Here is a 16936-nt window from a genome sequence, read left to right as displayed (position 1 = left end):
TGTCTTTTTCCACTTATTTCAATGCGTCAATTAAAATGAAACACCCTGTATATATATTTGATATCAAATATAGAATTGCGTGTGATTATAGATTAGGCGATTTTAATAGGAGATACGCTACCAATACGCGAAGCAACCCTTTCACAAGTCTGATATTTTAACATACTCTTGATTCTATCCAATACATTCGTTTTCCATTACTATCACGAATATCGTTATCGATCGCGTATGAATGAATGGACGTTAGAGCGAGAAGCAAACTTTACAACGCGCGCAACTGTTTGTGGGAAAATAATAGACAGCGGCGAAACCACACGAGGAGATGGACAGACGCATAGATTTTCACCAAGCTCAAATGAGAGACAAATGCATGACGGAAGGTTGCACCGTTCCATTTTCGTTGGTGAATGGGTAAATGCGATTTTCCCAGTCCCTGTCTCAATTTCCGGCCGCGAAACAGGATAAATTCATCGACCGCCAAACATTTTCGACGAATCTATCATTAGCACCTATCATATACACTAATCTGTAACAACTAATGATCATTCTACAATTTTTACGCCATATATATACAGGGTGTTCCATTTTAACTTTGCCATCGAAATATCTCGTAAAGTCTAAAAGATACGAAAAAATGTTTCAAACAAAAGTTGTGTGGCTTCAAGGGGGACATAAGATAGTGGAAAAGATTTGACCTTGCATAGTCATTTGAAGGTCACGTGAAGGTCACCGTCAATTGCTTAAATGAAACCTACTACTTTTCTTTGCATATTCTTGTAGCTTATCTCGAGAGCTTTCCAAAATCCTATATATGAGTTGAATTTCGTTCAGAATTTCCTGAGTTTTAAGGCTTGAAAGTTACAATACCCATTACTCAAGATGTACCACGCGGAGATTGCCTAGTCGGATTTACACCACTCTTGACTGTTTACTGTAAGCATATTTAGTGATTAAGAAAAACTATTATTCTTAGTAAGGATTTTATAATATTTCATTATGAATAAACTGTCAATTCTGACAGCCTTTACTGGCTGGATCAACCACCCATTTTGCCTTCACTGGCTGGATCATTCTCCAATCTTTCTCTGAACACAAGAGAGGTGTAAATCCGACTAGGCAACCTCAGCGTGGTACATCGTGAGTAATGGGTATTGTAACTTTCAAGCCTTATAACTCAGGAAATTCTGAACGAAATTCAACTCATATATAGGGTTTTGGAAAGCTCTCGAGATAAGCTACAAGAATATGCAAAGAAAAGTAGTAGGTTTCATTTAAGCAATTGACGGTGACCTTCACGTGACCTTCAAATGACTATGCAAGGTCAAATCTTTTCCACTATCTTATGTCCCCCTTGAAGCCACACAACTTTTGTTTGAAACATTTTTTCGTATCTTTTAGACTTTACGAGATATTTCGATGGCAAAGTTAAAATGGAATATCCTGTATATCTCTTTCTCTCTTGATTTTTGAAAAAATGTCAAAATATTTTCATATATAATATAATTCCATTGGTAAAATCAGATCGGAAAGACTCATATATGAGGAAGTTCATAAAAGTGAGAGATTACAAAACGTTGTTTTTCGCGTAAAACGATAGAAAAGGAAGCATACATCCCCCTTTTGCGATCATTTTTGCTCTTTTTGCGGTACCGAGAGTCCACTCACCCACGCACCCACGCAAACGTTTGAATCATCAAAGACGCGAGAAAACGAAGCTTACATAACGTATCATCAGCTGATCGCTACATCGCAATTAAAATAAAATAAAATCAATTTCAGTTCATATATTTAGATTAAGTTACTCTTAGAAAAATTATTTCCAAAAAAATCTTTTGGCTAATTAAATTTTACGTACAATATAATTCGAAAAAAAATCATCTCTGATTTTTATAAACCATACCTAATCTGTTGAATCCGTGCTCTTTCGGAACATGTTGTGTCTTCAAGACAGCACAACAACATACGTTTAAAAACGTATTAAAAATATACATATTGGATGTTTAGTACGTATTTAAAACATCCATATTGGACATCTCTAGGACATTTTAAAGATGTCCAGTGTTACTTTTCTGGACAATCGAAAAATGTTCATTTTAAAGACTATAAATTGTTTCGAATGAACATTAAACGTATTTTTTAAAGTAGGTAGGTGTAGGTAAGGTATTGTATATACCTATAAACATTTCTCATAAAATATTACAGTTACATGTTCTTATAATGTCTCTCCATAATATTATTACGTCTCAACTTGTAAGATTATTCTAACATTGCTGCAATATAATTGAAATATTCTGTGTTGTATGGGTACGTCAAATGAACATTTTTAAAATGTCTAAATATGAATATAATTTAAACGTCCAATAATGATAAATATTCGTTAAAATGTTCATATTATATCAATGGACGTTTGGACTAAATAAAAATCAAAACTGGATCAAATGTCCATTAGACATTCTGTGCTGTCTGGAATCTGCTAATCGATACAAAAGTGATAAAAATATATTACATCATCATCATCATCGGCACGAACATTTAACAATCGAATAATCATCTAATATCTTTCGACAGCATACGAAAGTGTGCACGCGGTATCCCAAACTGATTTTATTCACCATATTGTCTTCCCAGTTTGCAGTCAAACTGCTTGAAACACGACTGTGTACATTCTCGAGAATCTTATTCAGGCATAAGAACATTTACTCAATGTTCTCTTGCGTCATCATTGAAATTCCACGCAGAAGAAAATCGCTCACGAGAATTGCTCATCGAAGAACCTAACCTAACCTAACCTAACCTAACCTAACCTAACCTAATTTGTCAACATCGAAAGCGACTTTTTAGATGAAGAAACGATCCTTATTGTTTCTTTATCATTTATTTAGTTTGAAATTAAACAATAAACTTGTTGTCATTCTCTTCGCGATTTAAACTGTGTGTGAAGGTAGAAATAATAAAGATTTCAGAAATATACATAAATATGAGTATATAAATATATAGCGTTCACAAATTGAAGAATTCATGAAGCGAAAATTAAATGTATGTATGCAATAAAGAATTTTTAAATTACATAGAAATTTTACATAGAATCAAAGATATGGATAAACCTTAAAATTATGTTATTTATTCTTATTATTTTTATTATTATTAACTAATATTATTAACTCATATTATTAATTAATTAATGCTACTAATATTATTATTTTAAATAGCATTTTATGAAGTAAATTGATAATAATTATTTTATTATTAATATAAAAAAATTAATAATTTTTATTAATAGTAATCAACTATGTATTGTATTCTAAGCGTAGATCAGAAATCTAATTAAACACGTAAGAAAATATATGTATAATAAAAGACGCTCTTAACGACCAACGACCATGTCTATCTGAACCGTACAATTTGAAGTTGCCGTGATTTCGAGAAGCGAAATCGACCGACGTGCTTAGACTAACGAGTCTACTTGAAGAAGAGGCAGGGAAAGCTAAGTGAGAACCTAAGCGAAACTCGCGAATCGCGAAAATAGACGGGAAATGTGAGGTGAACAACAGACAGAGTTGTCTAGAACAACTAAAGCGACAATGAAAGAACAACGGAAACAACAATGGAATGGGGACTGTTTCTCTTGTCGACATCATAGCTGTTTGTTTCATCCTACCGACGTCATCATGCAAAGTTCGTACTGATTATACTTCGGTGAAAGATAAGCAATAATAAATAATACATAATTTTTGTAACTCTCTCATAATAATTTAACGTATTACATAAATATACAATTATAACAATAATTATATGACAATCTATTAGAGAATTTATGGAATTATCAAACATACAGAAAAGATTAGAAGATTTAAAAGTCTGGTGCGTATAAAACAAAGTAGATATACACTGAGGAAAAAGTTTATTTAACGAAATAAATATAATTAAGAATTTTAGAAAAACAATTAAGAAAAATAAATATATTTTCCTGAATCTTTATTTTTAATGGAAATAATTGTTTATTCTTTATGTAACAAAAATATTAAATTTTAAATAAATATGTATATTATAATAAATATGTATATTTATATTATACTGACAAGGGACATGTCACAACTGTCCGGAACCGATTTGATTCTTCTTCAAATATGTTGTTAAATACACAAATCTAAAAGACACGTATTTTTTTATATGTGTGGATATTGAGTTTTAAAGGGTGAAACACCCCTTTAAAGAAAAACGGTATTTTTCTTTAGGATCGAATATCTGGTAAACTATAAGAGGTAGAAAAAAAAGACGTACAACAAATTTTAATGACTTGAAGAGTACTTTAAAGTTATATGAACAAAATTTTTTTATTTTTATTTTTTTTTAAATACCCCCATCACTTAATTTTTTTTTTTCAAAATAAAAAAATTTTGTTTGTATAACTTTAAAGTACTCTTCAAGCCATTAAAATTTGTTGTACGTCTTTTTTTTCTACCTCTTATAGTTTACCAGATATTCGATCCTAAAGAAAAATACCGTTTTTCTTTAAAGGGGTGTTTCACCTCTTAAAACTCAATATCCGCACATATAAAAAAATACGTGTCTTTTAGATTTGTGTATTTAACAACATATTTGAAGAAGAATCAAATCGGTTCCGGACAGTTGTGACATGTCCCTTGTGAGTATATATATTTTATACTTTTATACTTTTTACATTAAAATAATACTTCTATGAAATATATAATACTATGTATTAAATAAAGTAAATTGTTTTTTAAAGATGAAAAATTTAGTTTTATTAATATAAAAAAAATATTATATAATAATATTTCAATAAATATTTTGTAAAACTAAAATAAAAAATATTTGATTAAAAATTACATGTTTGCTAAATATTTTCTAAATTAGTGAATATACATGCTTCAAGAAAAAAATGTTTTTTTTTATTTAATACGATTTTTTAAGAAAAATTAATATTCAAAATATAATTTTAAAATAAATTACATGTACAGGATATTAGTTAATTCACGTCCATTAATTACATAACGATATTTCTTGATGAAAAATAAGTCGAAAAGTTTGAACCATTTTTTCTACGATGCTTAATGAAAAAGGAATTATTAAATAAGTTTATATTAGGCTAAAATTAATAAAATCGTTTCAGAAATAAAAAAAAATTTTTTATATATAAAAATTACTATATTTGATTATATATGCTATCATCAAGTTATATAAGTTCTTTCAGTTACCGCTATACAATATCTTTCTCATATTCCACGGCTTTACTACAAATGAATATAAAACTTATAAAGCGCGACTACTAAGATTAAAAAAGTATAGTATCAATTTAATTTCCAATGCAATTCCAACAGGAAATTTGTAACATTAAAGTAATTTGTTGAAAACAATTTGATAAATCTAAATTGTTCTTTGACTGCCTATTTGAGAAGCAAATTACAACATTAATATAACTATGATACAACCATATCTAATTATAAAATTATATTGCGCTAAATTTGATCTGATCATATATATGATTAGTTATATATGATTTTATCTAAATAAAATAAAAGCATTTTTTCTCGAGTATTATTTTTTCAATTAAAAAAATATTAAAATAATTGTGTTTTTTTTAAATTGTTTTACTGTTTCTAATCTTATATATATATTTTTTTTTTGCTTTTTTTCTTCATATTTTTTCCTTTAGAAAATATTTATATATTGTTCAAATATTGTTTTAAATACAAAGAATATATTTCTTTCCTCAGAATTATCTTTGTTTTACAGCACATCAACATTTTTTAATGTATTTGAATAGTTTAAGTAGTTTAATTAAGACATTTTAAAAGTTCTTAATATAAATAAATAAACTCTTAAAACTCATCAAATAAATGATATTTTTATTAAAATAAAATTTCTTTTGTTTAAAAAAAAATTTGTTTCTCATTATAAAAAGATACTTCGAGAAATACTTTGCAATGCATAGCAAATATCAATATCTAACATCGAACAACTGACTCGTCAAATTAAAAAATTCCTTCGTTCTCCGAAATTCCAAAACACTTGTGAAAAATTTGCGCGGTAATCAAGTCGATCGAGAATGACAGGAAATGGGTAAAAGAGAGCGATGTCTACAACTGCACGAGACTACTCCTGCCTTTCTTTCCGTCTGGTGACACGCCGTGTTTGCTCTCGTCAGCCCTTCAACGGGCAAATCGAACCCATCGAATTTCAATCATCTTGCGTTCGCTTTGTTACTCCGAGTATCATCGATAACCTTCAGCGAACAAACCATTCCAATATTTTTCGCGGTTAATTTTGGAAAAAAACGCGATAACATTTTATTCACATTTAATTGAAAAAATTCGAGCTATTTTTTTTAATTGCGAGCTATTTATAGTAATTTATATATTAGAATTGATTTTCGGGTTTTAACTGCGTAGACTTTTTGTTTTATTCCAACGTTTCGTGGACATTTCAGCTCACTTCATTAGAGAAAAACAGATACTGATACTGATATATATAGCGTGTTATTAATTTATATATACTATAGAATAAAATGTTGAAAAACTGTGTATATATAACAAGTATACCGAAGGAAATTCTATTGGAATAAAATAAAAAACTTACTGATTGAGCGTTCGATCGTTGCCGCCGGTGGTCGCTGAACCCTGCACCCCGGAAGCGGCAGCGGCGGCGGTGGACCCCGAGTCGTGGTGCCTCCGTTCCTTGTGGACAATGCCCATCAGCTTCATCCATGGATTGTTGGCCGCATGGGTGCCCATGCCGCCGCTCTGCCACATTGCGCTCGCCAGCCTCGCTCCTTACGCGGGAGCCCGATTTGGGCTCCGACCTGTCTTCGAATCTAGCCGCGAGCTGCCCCTCTTGCGAAGGACTGACGTCCTTCTCCGCTTTCTTCTGTCTTCCCGTCGGATTGACTTCCTCCGACGGAAGTTCCTTGCTCTTCGTCGCGCTTTGTGTGACCCGCGCGACAAGCTTGGAACGTCCTTGACTCCTCTTAGGACGCTGTGTCGCGAGGACACAGGCAAGCGTCTTGAACGGTACGCGCGACTCGGTACCGCGATCCTTCGAGTCCGCCTCGAGCTGAGGCCTGTTCACCCCTGAGGCAACCTCTATGTCCCCGCGGGGGCCCACACAGCGCACCTGCAGCTCCGCTGGCCCTGGGTAGGTGCGAGGTGCCCTGCGCGTAGGCCCCGTAGGCTCCCTAGCCCGGCCTCCGAGCACCTCCACCATCTAATCCTTCGTTTCGTCACAAGGCTTTGCCGGCCCCGCACCCCCTTGCCCCCGCCCGGATACCACTGTAGCGTGTGTGTGCACTTGCACTCGCGTTCCCTAACGCCCGATCTCGCAGCGACGTCGCCCGATGATGTTGTTTTCGGAGCTTTCCGTCGCTTTTTTCCCCGACGTCTTGCTTTGCGGCGAAAGTCAAACCATTGACTGAACGAAAGAGATCGGCGAAGTTAGTGAGACAGGGATAGATCGAGGTTTGTCGAATTTTGCTAGGAAAGAGATCTTTGGCGCACTGATGAAATGTTGGATTGATTCTCTCTCGGAGAGGGCATCTGATTGGTCGAATGCTACAGAATAATGCATCTTGTGTGGCTCTGCTATTTTATAATAAAATTACTTATGAATACCTCGTTCGAAAAATTTTATCTCAAATTTTGCTTATTTTTAGACAGATTTCTAGATAGTAATAATTATACGTCGCTATACATAGTGGTATTTTACTATCAAAACTCATTGTATTGCTAATAAGATTAATCAAGCTATGACCAACTATAGTTTCAATTATAGTAACTGTAAAAAATTATCGATTACATTTACAAACGTGCGCGCGCGCAAAAGTACTATGTCTTCCCTCTTGATACTAACTTTTTACTCGATAATAATTCAATCTATAGATCTATAGTACTATAGCGATTTATTTTTATACTTGATCTCTAAAAATTTAATTAGAACATATAAAATAGCGAGACAATCTCGAAAAAAAATATTCAAATAAAAATCTAATTATTTCATTTCTCGCGGAATCCTTGTTTCACCATTCGAATGTGTGTGTGTGTGTGTGTGTGTGTGTGTGTGTGTGTGTGTGTGTGTGTGTGTGTGTGTGTGTGTGTGTGTGTGTGTGTGTGTGTGTGTGTGTGTAAAAGAAGATTGCAATATTACTTCTCAAATAAGAGCTTACAATGTTGTATACATTTCTTAAAAAATATTTTGCTGCACTGTGTTCTAAGACAAATCAATCTAATTAATACATGTTTTCACGGCGCTCTAATTAAATAGTTTTTTCTTCTTCGATTTAGATAATCAAAGAAATCATTTTAGGGGCTGTAATAGAGGGTTTCAATTTAGGGATTATATAATTTAGCAAATACATATTATATGCAGATATTCAGGAGCCACAATTTAGAATATTTAATCAGAGATATCATCGCACACACACACACACACACACACACATTTTTAACGAAAAGATCTTATCGCATGAAGATATATATCTGCAAGCCAATTTTTTCAAAATAATTTAACCTAACCTAACGATCTTATTAACCGCTTGCTAAAAGGGCGCAGGAGAAGTATAAAAAATAAATATTTACTCTGCAAGGGAGGAAGGGAGACTTAATTCCTGTTACGACGTGCTATTAATAAAGGTACTATCACGGAAGAACGAAGCTAAGCCGGAACAAAAAAAAACGGTCGCAATGAGGGGAAAAATGAAATTACTTCCACCTCTCGAGAAACGTCACACGCCAGCCGTCCCATGCAAAGAAGATTCACAGAACGATCTCCGAGGCTACTTTACAAATTGCTTGTATACACAATTGCATTATTCGAGATATGATTACGTTACCTCGTAATAGCGACGAAATATCAATGTTTCATCGATAAAAAATATCTAAAGCTAATTATGCAAGTAGTATCATTAGAGCGAGCATTGAGTAAATCCAGTGCCGTAACTAGGCAGGGGCAACAGGGGCACAGGCCCAGGGCCCAGAACAAAGAGAGGGCCTTGAAATGAAACTGAACAAAAAAATTGTTCAAATATAATATTTTCAAATTTTTAATTTTAAATTGGAGAAGAACGATTATCCAATTTTTCCATAATTTCGATTGAATATAATATTATTAAAGATATTAATTATGATGATTTAATTTGCTGCAATGAAAGCCAGAAAAGTGCAATTAAAATAATTATTTTTATTTATAAATATGAAATAAATATGAATGATCTTATATATATCTTATCTTATTTCTTGTGTACACAAAAATTATTTATAAACAATTGTTACATCGTTTTCGTTTTATTATTATTTTTCCCCTAAAATAATTAAGGGATTGAAAAATAAAACCTTGCCCAGGGCACATAAAAAGCTAGTTACGGCACTGAGTAAATCTCTTAACAGAGGCGTGAAAAATTAACCCAGAATAAAAAAAATTAATATTCATTTCTACAAAAAAAGTACACCCAAATAATTTTGAAAAAATTCACATTCTAAACACATAAGGAGGAATTTATGGCTAATAAACTTGTTGAAAGTTCACATATACACGCAACGCACACTGGCGCGATCACTAATGCATGATAGTGCCGGTATTTTTCATAGGCTCTAAGGAGTTAAAGAGGCGTGCTTCAAAGGGTCGAACGCTTCAAAGAGAGCAAAAGGATTTTAAAAAATGCCCGTGGCGCTTGCATGCTCTGGTCGATGCGCGCGTGAGCCAGATGCATAAGAACCGCAAACAGTCGACTATCGATCCCCTTAAAAATATCTGGAAATTGACGTGGTAATGGCCGAGGGTCTCTCTCGTCAGAGATAAGTCGTGCGCCTATGTATAAACGTCTTTTGTTGGACATATTTCTCGCGCCAATCGACGACGCGACTGTGGCAAACTTTCGCGTTTGAAGTGGTGAGATTCTTTTTACAAAGAAAAGACGAAGCTAACTACATACATACACACAAAACAAAAAGAGAGAGAAAGAGGTGGGAGAAAATATGAGAGAATATATTAAATTAACATGAGGATTATCGATTATCATATATTGATATTAAGATATTATTAAGAAATAAAATGTGTTCGATTATTGAAAGGAAGAGTTTAGAAGAGTTTATCATCATCTTACTTGTTGCAAAGATCCTCGAATAAATGGCAATTAAAGTAAATTATATTTTGAAATTACAATCGGCGCGATTTCAACCAATCATAATCATTTTCCTTTTAATTTATATATATACTAAAAAAGTTATTAACTTTTTATAGCTATTTAAGCAAGTTAAATTAAATGCGTTTAATTGATTATTGTTTTTTAATTTAAATATTTAAGTATTTAAATCAAATTTCGTAACGAATATTTGACTTAAATATATTTGATATAAATACTTAAGTCAAAGTATCAATATTTAAGTAAATATTTAAGTCAAATATTAAAGTCTTGAAGTATTGATTTAAGCATTTTGCTTAAATATTTGAGTCAAAATATCAATATTTAAGTAAATACTTAAATCAAATACTAAAATATTTAGGTATTAACTTAATTGTTTGACTTCAGTATTTGAATCAAATATGTTACAAAGTATTTAACTGAAATACTTAAGTATTTCAACTAAAGATATTCTAACAAACTAGACACATTTTAGTCAAATTAACAACCTTTTTTCTGTATTTTAGAAATTGTAAATATTCCTGTCACGAACCGCATTTGTTAAAATCGCGATATTTCCATTAATCGCGAACGCTATATTATCTATACTATCATCACTATACTATCACAAAGACGAATGAAATAATAAAACAGGTAATCTTAAACGAGAGAACTAATCCTAAATCCTAAATCGGATGATAAATTTGATACAATGCGCATTTCACGCGATTGTCCTGCGCAAATTCCAGAATACCGTCGCGACACGATCGCTCTCCTTCTCCTTCGCCTCCCCTTTTCTCACCTCACCGCCGGATCAATGCACTCCTGCAGGTAAAGCCGACGTTCGCGAATCGAAAAATATCACAAACATTGCACTTTCCCTCATTTCCATAAAACCAATCGCCTTTGTTTACATTAACCCCCGCATCGGTTGAGGGATCTCTTTCAACCAGCGTGATGATGATGTGACAATGTCGCGTCGTTAAGTCGCATTTTGCTACGCACACAGTCATAAAAAGAATCACGTCACACGATATTATTTATTATGGATCCGCGCTCTCTCATTGATGGGACACACCATTCCCTCTCTCCGATCTATCTGTCTTTCACCTGCTTTTCTCAATTTCGTACATTTATTGGCCCAAAGCCAGACGCAGCACGAGACCGGCATGACTTTGAAATATAGTATCAATCTCGAAAGGAAAATGGCCTTGTATATATATGTATAGTTCATAAATAGATTGGTTTAGGACTAATATATAATGGCATTTATACAATGCTTTTTGTGCAATTGTAATATTTTTTTTGCAACAATTGTCTAAGTAATTTCAAGATTCATTAAATTTGTGTTAATATTTATAAGCTTAAAGAGATCTATGTTATAAATATACGATAATTAATTATTTATAGATCTCGCGATCAATTTGTCACCGTCAGTGCATCCAAAGATTTCATAACGGATATTGAGAGAGCTTCTCAAGTTCTTAGATTTTCAGAATTTCTACTCTCACGACGACACACACACTTTCCAGATCTCTATTCAAATCTTCAAAAATTTTGATTCCTTTCTTTTTTCCACGGTTCTTAATCTGTCTCTCTCTCTCTCTCTCTCTCTATATATATATATATATATATACACAGGGTGTTTAAAAAAAGGGTAAAATATTTTAAGGGGATTTAGTATGCCTCAAAATAAATTAAAAAGTCTTAATAAACATGGGTCCGCAAGTAAGTCATTTTTGAGATATTGCGAAGATGCAGGGTCTGCATAGACGTGGAAGGAGGTCATTTTGAGCATCTTCTTTAAGATAAAGTAAAATACCAACTTATTTTTCTACATAAATTATAATAAAAATAAAAATTTTAAACAAAAAATAAAAATTATAAAAAAATATTTTAAAAAATTAAATTAAAAATATCTCAAAAACGGTTTATTTGCGGACTCATGTTTATTAAGACTTTTCGATTTGTTTTTAGGCATACTAAATCCTCTTAAAATTTTTACCCTTTTTTTGTATATATATATATATATAAATTCTTGAATCCCCGCGAAGGTTTTCTTATTTCGCTATAAATATCAAACTACACGCACTATTCGCGCATTTGCACGTGAAATAAAAAATACAAACCACACGCGAATCTCGAATCTCAACAAGCCGTCAACACCATCAACACACGAGCCCGCGATAATTCGAAAAGACCGAATAGTCACTCAGGCTTATCCCCGATATAAGTGTGTGGGAGATATTCTACGCTTCCTCTCCTTGCGCGATCATCTGCCTGCCCAAACTGGTTGAACGCTCCTCGCAGGGAAAAGCGAGAAATCCACACGCGCACTCCGCGGTCGGGCACAAGCGTCGAACCTGGACGTACCCATCGCCGACACCACGGCGCGGGAGCAGCCAATGGAATCGCACGATCTCAGCCGCATTGGCGGTGCGTGAGAGAGCTCGCGGACAGGGGAAACACACGCGGCATCCCCGCTTTCGCATCGAGCCACGTTATCCCATGAGGTGCCACGGCGAATTTGACCTGTCGTGATCGATTGATCTCCTCGTTGAGACGCGTTAACCTAGACGCGATTAGATGAATTGGAACCGAATTGGTACACGATCGCAATTAATCGGTTTACCGTAAAATCAAATGCAAATTTCACGAATTTCAATGAAATGAAATACGAGCTGTATCACGACAAATACTTGTAACATTCTTCTTAACTTAGACTTAAATAAGCCTGATCAGTTTAAAATTTTCCAATGAAATTCGCAGGAAAAAATTTCTAATATCAGCAACAATGTTGGAGCAATTAGATTAAACCAATTTAAAAATATTAACTTATTAGATTTGACGAATTGTTTGTCATAGATCGATTAATCTCTGATATATGTATATCATGATCTCTGATTACAACTAAAACCAGAAATGATAATTGGATGATTAAGTTTCTTAATAAATTTTACAATTTATTACATTTTTATTCTATAGAAAAACAAGGCAACGTAATTGAATTTTATATCAAAGTGGAACGTAATATCTACGTAATCAAATTTAAACACCCGATATGATGAGAAGGAATTAGGTCATTTTAATTTTGCGTAAAAGTAAAAAGATGATTTCATCTATAAATAAATTTTTGAAGCTGAATATAGTTGAGTAATTAAGACTAAATAAATCGTCAACGTCAAAGGTCATCAGAATCAGTCACGCGTACGCGAACAGCCGCAATCGAAGTCCTCGTGAACTTTCGACCTCGAAGGCTCTAGGCTCTCCTCTCGTGGAGAGCAAGTCTCTCCTCAAGAAGTTCTTCAAACATGTGATATTAAATATCTTTACGCTAGCGATAAAAATTTTTAATTATTCGTCTCTCACATATGCGAGATTTTCATATAGACTGCTAAAAAATTCATTAAAATATGTCTTATTCATTCCTGCCAGCTAGCAACAGCCCATCCGATGAATTTCAGAAAAATATTTAACTATGATTAATAACACGATCTCTCCTTTTCAATTTTCGATCCACAAGTCATATATTCTATGTAAGTTTCAATAGATTAATAGATTTTTTTTCGAAAACGCGATGTCTCGATGCCAAACAATCTTAAACAACAATAATTGTGATATGACAACCGACGAAATTAAAGCTCTAAGCACTTGTCACACAAAAATATGAAAAATTTTATCACGCGAAATTGCACATCTTTGTTGCTCACAAATCAAACGATATCCGAATATTTCAAATGAAGAGGGTCATTCGTGCGATCATTCATGACCTCGGCATCGTTCGATGCCCGCGATCAGAGCGTTGAAATCTTCCGGCCGGTTTCGCAGCATCCGCGGCGATCCAACGTGCGCCGCGTCTTCGTGGGACCCACTCTTTCTCTACCCAAAACTACTTAAAAGATCTGCCTACCGACAATCATATGCGTGCGTACCGGAGAGCGCTATTTCACAAAACAACCGTAAAAGTGCGTGAGATTCGCTGCGTGCACACAAGAAAAATCCCGCAGAACCGATGAGCCGACGAAGGGACTGGGTGAGGGGGATAACGAAGGAGGGAGGGAGTGACGCGGTGGTGTAGATTATGGTTCGTGGGAAAAAGGCACCCCGACTCTCTCGAGAGAAACGGCGGGCGGCCACGAAACTCCCGCGCGGAGCCCAACGTTTCGCCTCACTGCCGGGCTCACTGCAGGCTCTGACGCACCAGTAGAGCCTGCCACCTCCTGTGCGGCCCCCCCACCCCTCCACCACCCTTAACCAACCCCACCTTACTTTCTCCGACCTAGCGCGCGCCAGCCGCCCACATTTTGCCCTCTACCCTCCGGTTACCTGCCGGTCTGTCGGCTCCCTCCCTCTTACCCTCCCTACCTACCTTCTCGTCATCCCTTCCCAACCAAACTGCTTCCTTCTAACCTCCGACACAACTCAGCCGCGTTGGTCGCTGTACACCTTCGCGATTCTCCGTCACATAAAAGGAATGAAAAAACCTATACCGGATAAGTGTGTGCAAAATTGAAGTACAAGGCATGGAGAGAGGAGTTCCGAAAGAGAGAGAAAGAAAGAGTCGAGTGGATTACTAGACGAAAAATTTGAAATTATTTATCGCTCACTTCCTTCGAACTAAAACGACAAACTTAATCCTCTGTTTTTTCTCGTGCGCAATACTGTCGAAAGGATGCATTATACATATAACCACTTTTCCGGAAAATTTTTGTCACTTTCACCCTCACATTGATTTTAAAAAATGGTTGGCACTTTTATCAAAATTTGTTTTTAAACTATCTTCAATCGATATCTTATACTCGTAAACGCGAAACATAATTTGAATTGAATTTGTCATTATTTCAAAAGAGAAGCATTTTAAAAGCGTTTTGAAAGAGCATCAAAAAATATTCTTATGTTATTCGTTCTTTGTGCACTCGTGTCATTATGAATGGACAATTAATCAAGCTGATATAACTATTAAATTTACTCACCAACTGTCGTCACCGCTGTTGCCATCCCCAGCATTTTATCCAACTTCCCCGTTTTTCACGCACGCACGGACTACAAATCAATCAGGAAAACACGATCAATTACACGATTACACGCGCTAATTAACGTTACGACACGAACATCGCTTACCACATTCCCGACTCTTATCGCGCACGCACAACGCATTTTAGGTTTTAATAAATAACATAATACGTTTCTCAATTCCCGCTATTCCACAAACTGAAAAATTCTTGTATTCTTATTTTAAGAATTTTCTATTTATTTTTAGAATATCCTATTTTAAAATAGGCGCCAAAAGAATCCATTTACCTTAGGAATCAGGACCTAAAAATTAGTACAGGGGATATTCCTAATTATAAAAGGTAGACAAAATGGGATTTATTTTTACATTAACAAGAAAATACATTATTTTATAGCACGCAAAGAAAAGCAAAGAAAGACTATAAAAAAGCATAGACATAGTGTATATAGACCAAACATGAGGCACGAAACCTGAGCCTTGAACGATTAAATTATGTTACACGTTACTTATGCGTTGACACATCTTTCAAGTTCTTCTTCTTTTTCGAGCCACTTATTAACTTCATTCAGTCTTCTGATAAACTAAAACCATTCAGTGACACACACTGCACTATAAATTACAATATTATACATACTATACGATAACTATATTCATTACTGCAACAGCATGATCACATATATTGCTAAACGAACACGAACGGTCTGCATAAAAAACACGACTTTTTATTATTAACAAAGAATATATTTTAATTTTAGAGAATGTTCTAGAAACATTTAAGAATATATCTGTTAAGAGAAATTTTATAGTATACAGTCCTCTTAAGAATACATTTTTTTTCAATGCAGAAAGGTGTTTTAATATACATAAGAGCGATTCAAAATATGCAGCACTATTTACATATGCAAGATATATCAATCGTCGAATATCTCTTAAGAGTCGAGAAATGATCAATCACTATAACGAGTATCTTAATTATCAGTAAGTCTGCTGTAAATTTTCGATAGCGCGCGCTATTTGAGCAAGTAAATAATGATGCTAAATGATTCTAATGAATCAAAAAACGCGATAGTATCTCATGTACAATCGCGTGCAGCAACCAATAAGACGGACAGTATATTTATACACAAACTTTGTTGAGAATATCTTACAATATCATCAGATCTTAGAAACGGCTGAACCGGGCTCTTAATGGGATTAATCGATAATTAATGTTCGTTTTAAAAATAAAATTGTCTTTATTTTTGTTCTGCAGATTCTATAAATAAAGATATTACGATCCAAAATCTGAACTAATATATCAATATCATAATAAAGAAATAAAAGAAGTAAAAAAATATAACTCAAGAAATGAAATGAAATCAATCAACAATCGTACGCACTAGCGGATCCGGGAGGGGGGGGATTGGAGTTAAACCCCCCCCCTTGGAAATTAAAAAAAACAGTTTTGCTGAATTTGTTTAAAAAATATAAGTAAAGAAAAACAAACATCTATCGACGTCGTTAATCCTGGAATAAAAGCTAATCATGAAACCAAAAATATTAAATAAAATAATTTTGCAAACCCCCCCCCCCCCCCCCCATATCGACGTCAGGATCCGTTAGTGATCGTACGTATCATAATCCAATTTTATAACAAACATGTGCAATTTACAATTTGAAATTATTATCGGATTTATATCGATTAATAGATTTCAAGGGGAAACTACGATTTCCGTGGCGCGCAGATTTGACTATGAATTCTTGATAAATGGATCATTTGGAACAAAAGTTTATAAGTGGTAATAGTTGCTATC

General features: G+C 34.1%; 1 protein-coding gene across 13 annotated transcripts in view; it reads right to left on the bottom strand.

Annotated features, from left to right (window-relative positions):
- Window positions 1–14302, bottom strand: part of LOC145933929 (uncharacterized) — a 44436-nt gene extending 30134 nt beyond the window's left edge. The window contains exons 1-4 of one of the 13 annotated variants that reach the window (XM_083033989.1): window positions 13840–14302; window positions 12259–12701; window positions 10639–11665; window positions 6598–7592 (exon numbers count right to left, since the gene is read on the bottom strand). In XM_083033989.1, the coding sequence (XP_082890115.1) occupies window positions 6598–7221 (624 nt within the window). In that variant the 5' untranslated portion in view covers window positions 7222–7592; window positions 10639–11665; window positions 12259–12701; window positions 13840–14302. The other 12 variants (XM_083033988.1, XM_083033990.1, XM_083033992.1 and 9 more) reach the window with 12 other exon arrangements.
- Between the last annotated feature and the right edge of the window lie 2634 nt (window positions 14303–16936).

The sequence above is a fragment of the Prenolepis imparis genome, unplaced genomic scaffold, assembly GCF_030444845.1.
Source record: "Prenolepis imparis isolate NDT839.2.m4 unplaced genomic scaffold, iyPreImpa1.0 SCAF_3, whole genome shotgun sequence".
Lineage (NCBI taxonomy): Eukaryota > Metazoa > Arthropoda > Insecta > Hymenoptera > Formicidae > Prenolepis > Prenolepis imparis.
The sequence above is the reverse complement of the archived record's forward strand: the minus strand, read 5'-3'. Positions and strand labels throughout refer to the sequence as shown.